We start from the raw sequence: 428 nt of genomic DNA, 5'->3' as shown, positions 1-428 counted from the left end.
GCAGGAATACACATGCAAAGTATCCAATTCCTAATATTCCATATTTGGCTTTTTTTTTTTTTTGAGATGTCAATCCTAATACAGACTTTCCTCCAAACACACAAGCTAACTTCTGATACACTGTACAGTATAGCATAACCAAAACAGGTGTTGTAAGACAGATAATTTTCCTATTATTTATTGCCCATAAAAAGGCACCAGCTAACTCTTACCTTTAATGTACCCATCAGATTTTCAATATTGTTTTTGTCAGCCATTACTGCTTCTTCTTCACACAACTTAGTTTCATAGAGTTTTACTAATGATTCTGCTCCTTGGGTGTTCCTCAGCACCAAATTTACAGTTTTTAATCTGAAAAACAGCAATCTGCTGTTAACGGAACCATCGATAACAACATAGAATCATAGAATCATAGAACCATAGAATCA

At 34.1% G+C, this 428-nt stretch overlaps 1 protein-coding gene across 1 annotated transcript in view; it reads right to left on the bottom strand.

Moving 5' to 3' along the window:
• LOC104493394 (dystonin-like) overlaps positions 1-351 on the bottom strand; it is a gene marked incomplete at its 5' end in the record, with an annotated part of 44,813 nt that extends 44,462 nt beyond the window's left edge. Inside the window, one exon of the mRNA XM_010136063.1 lies at positions 213-351. Within this exon, the coding sequence (XP_010134365.1) occupies positions 213-351 (139 nt within the window). The remainder of the gene's footprint in view (positions 1-212) is intronic.
• Between the last annotated feature and the right edge of the window lie 77 nt (positions 352-428).

The sequence above is a fragment of the Buceros rhinoceros genome, unplaced genomic scaffold, assembly GCF_000710305.1.
Source record: "Buceros rhinoceros silvestris isolate BGI_N320 unplaced genomic scaffold, ASM71030v1 scaffold26625, whole genome shotgun sequence".
NCBI classification, from domain to species: domain Eukaryota; kingdom Metazoa; phylum Chordata; class Aves; order Bucerotiformes; family Bucerotidae; genus Buceros; species Buceros rhinoceros.
The sequence above is the reverse complement of the archived record's forward strand: the minus strand, read 5'-3'. Positions and strand labels throughout refer to the sequence as shown.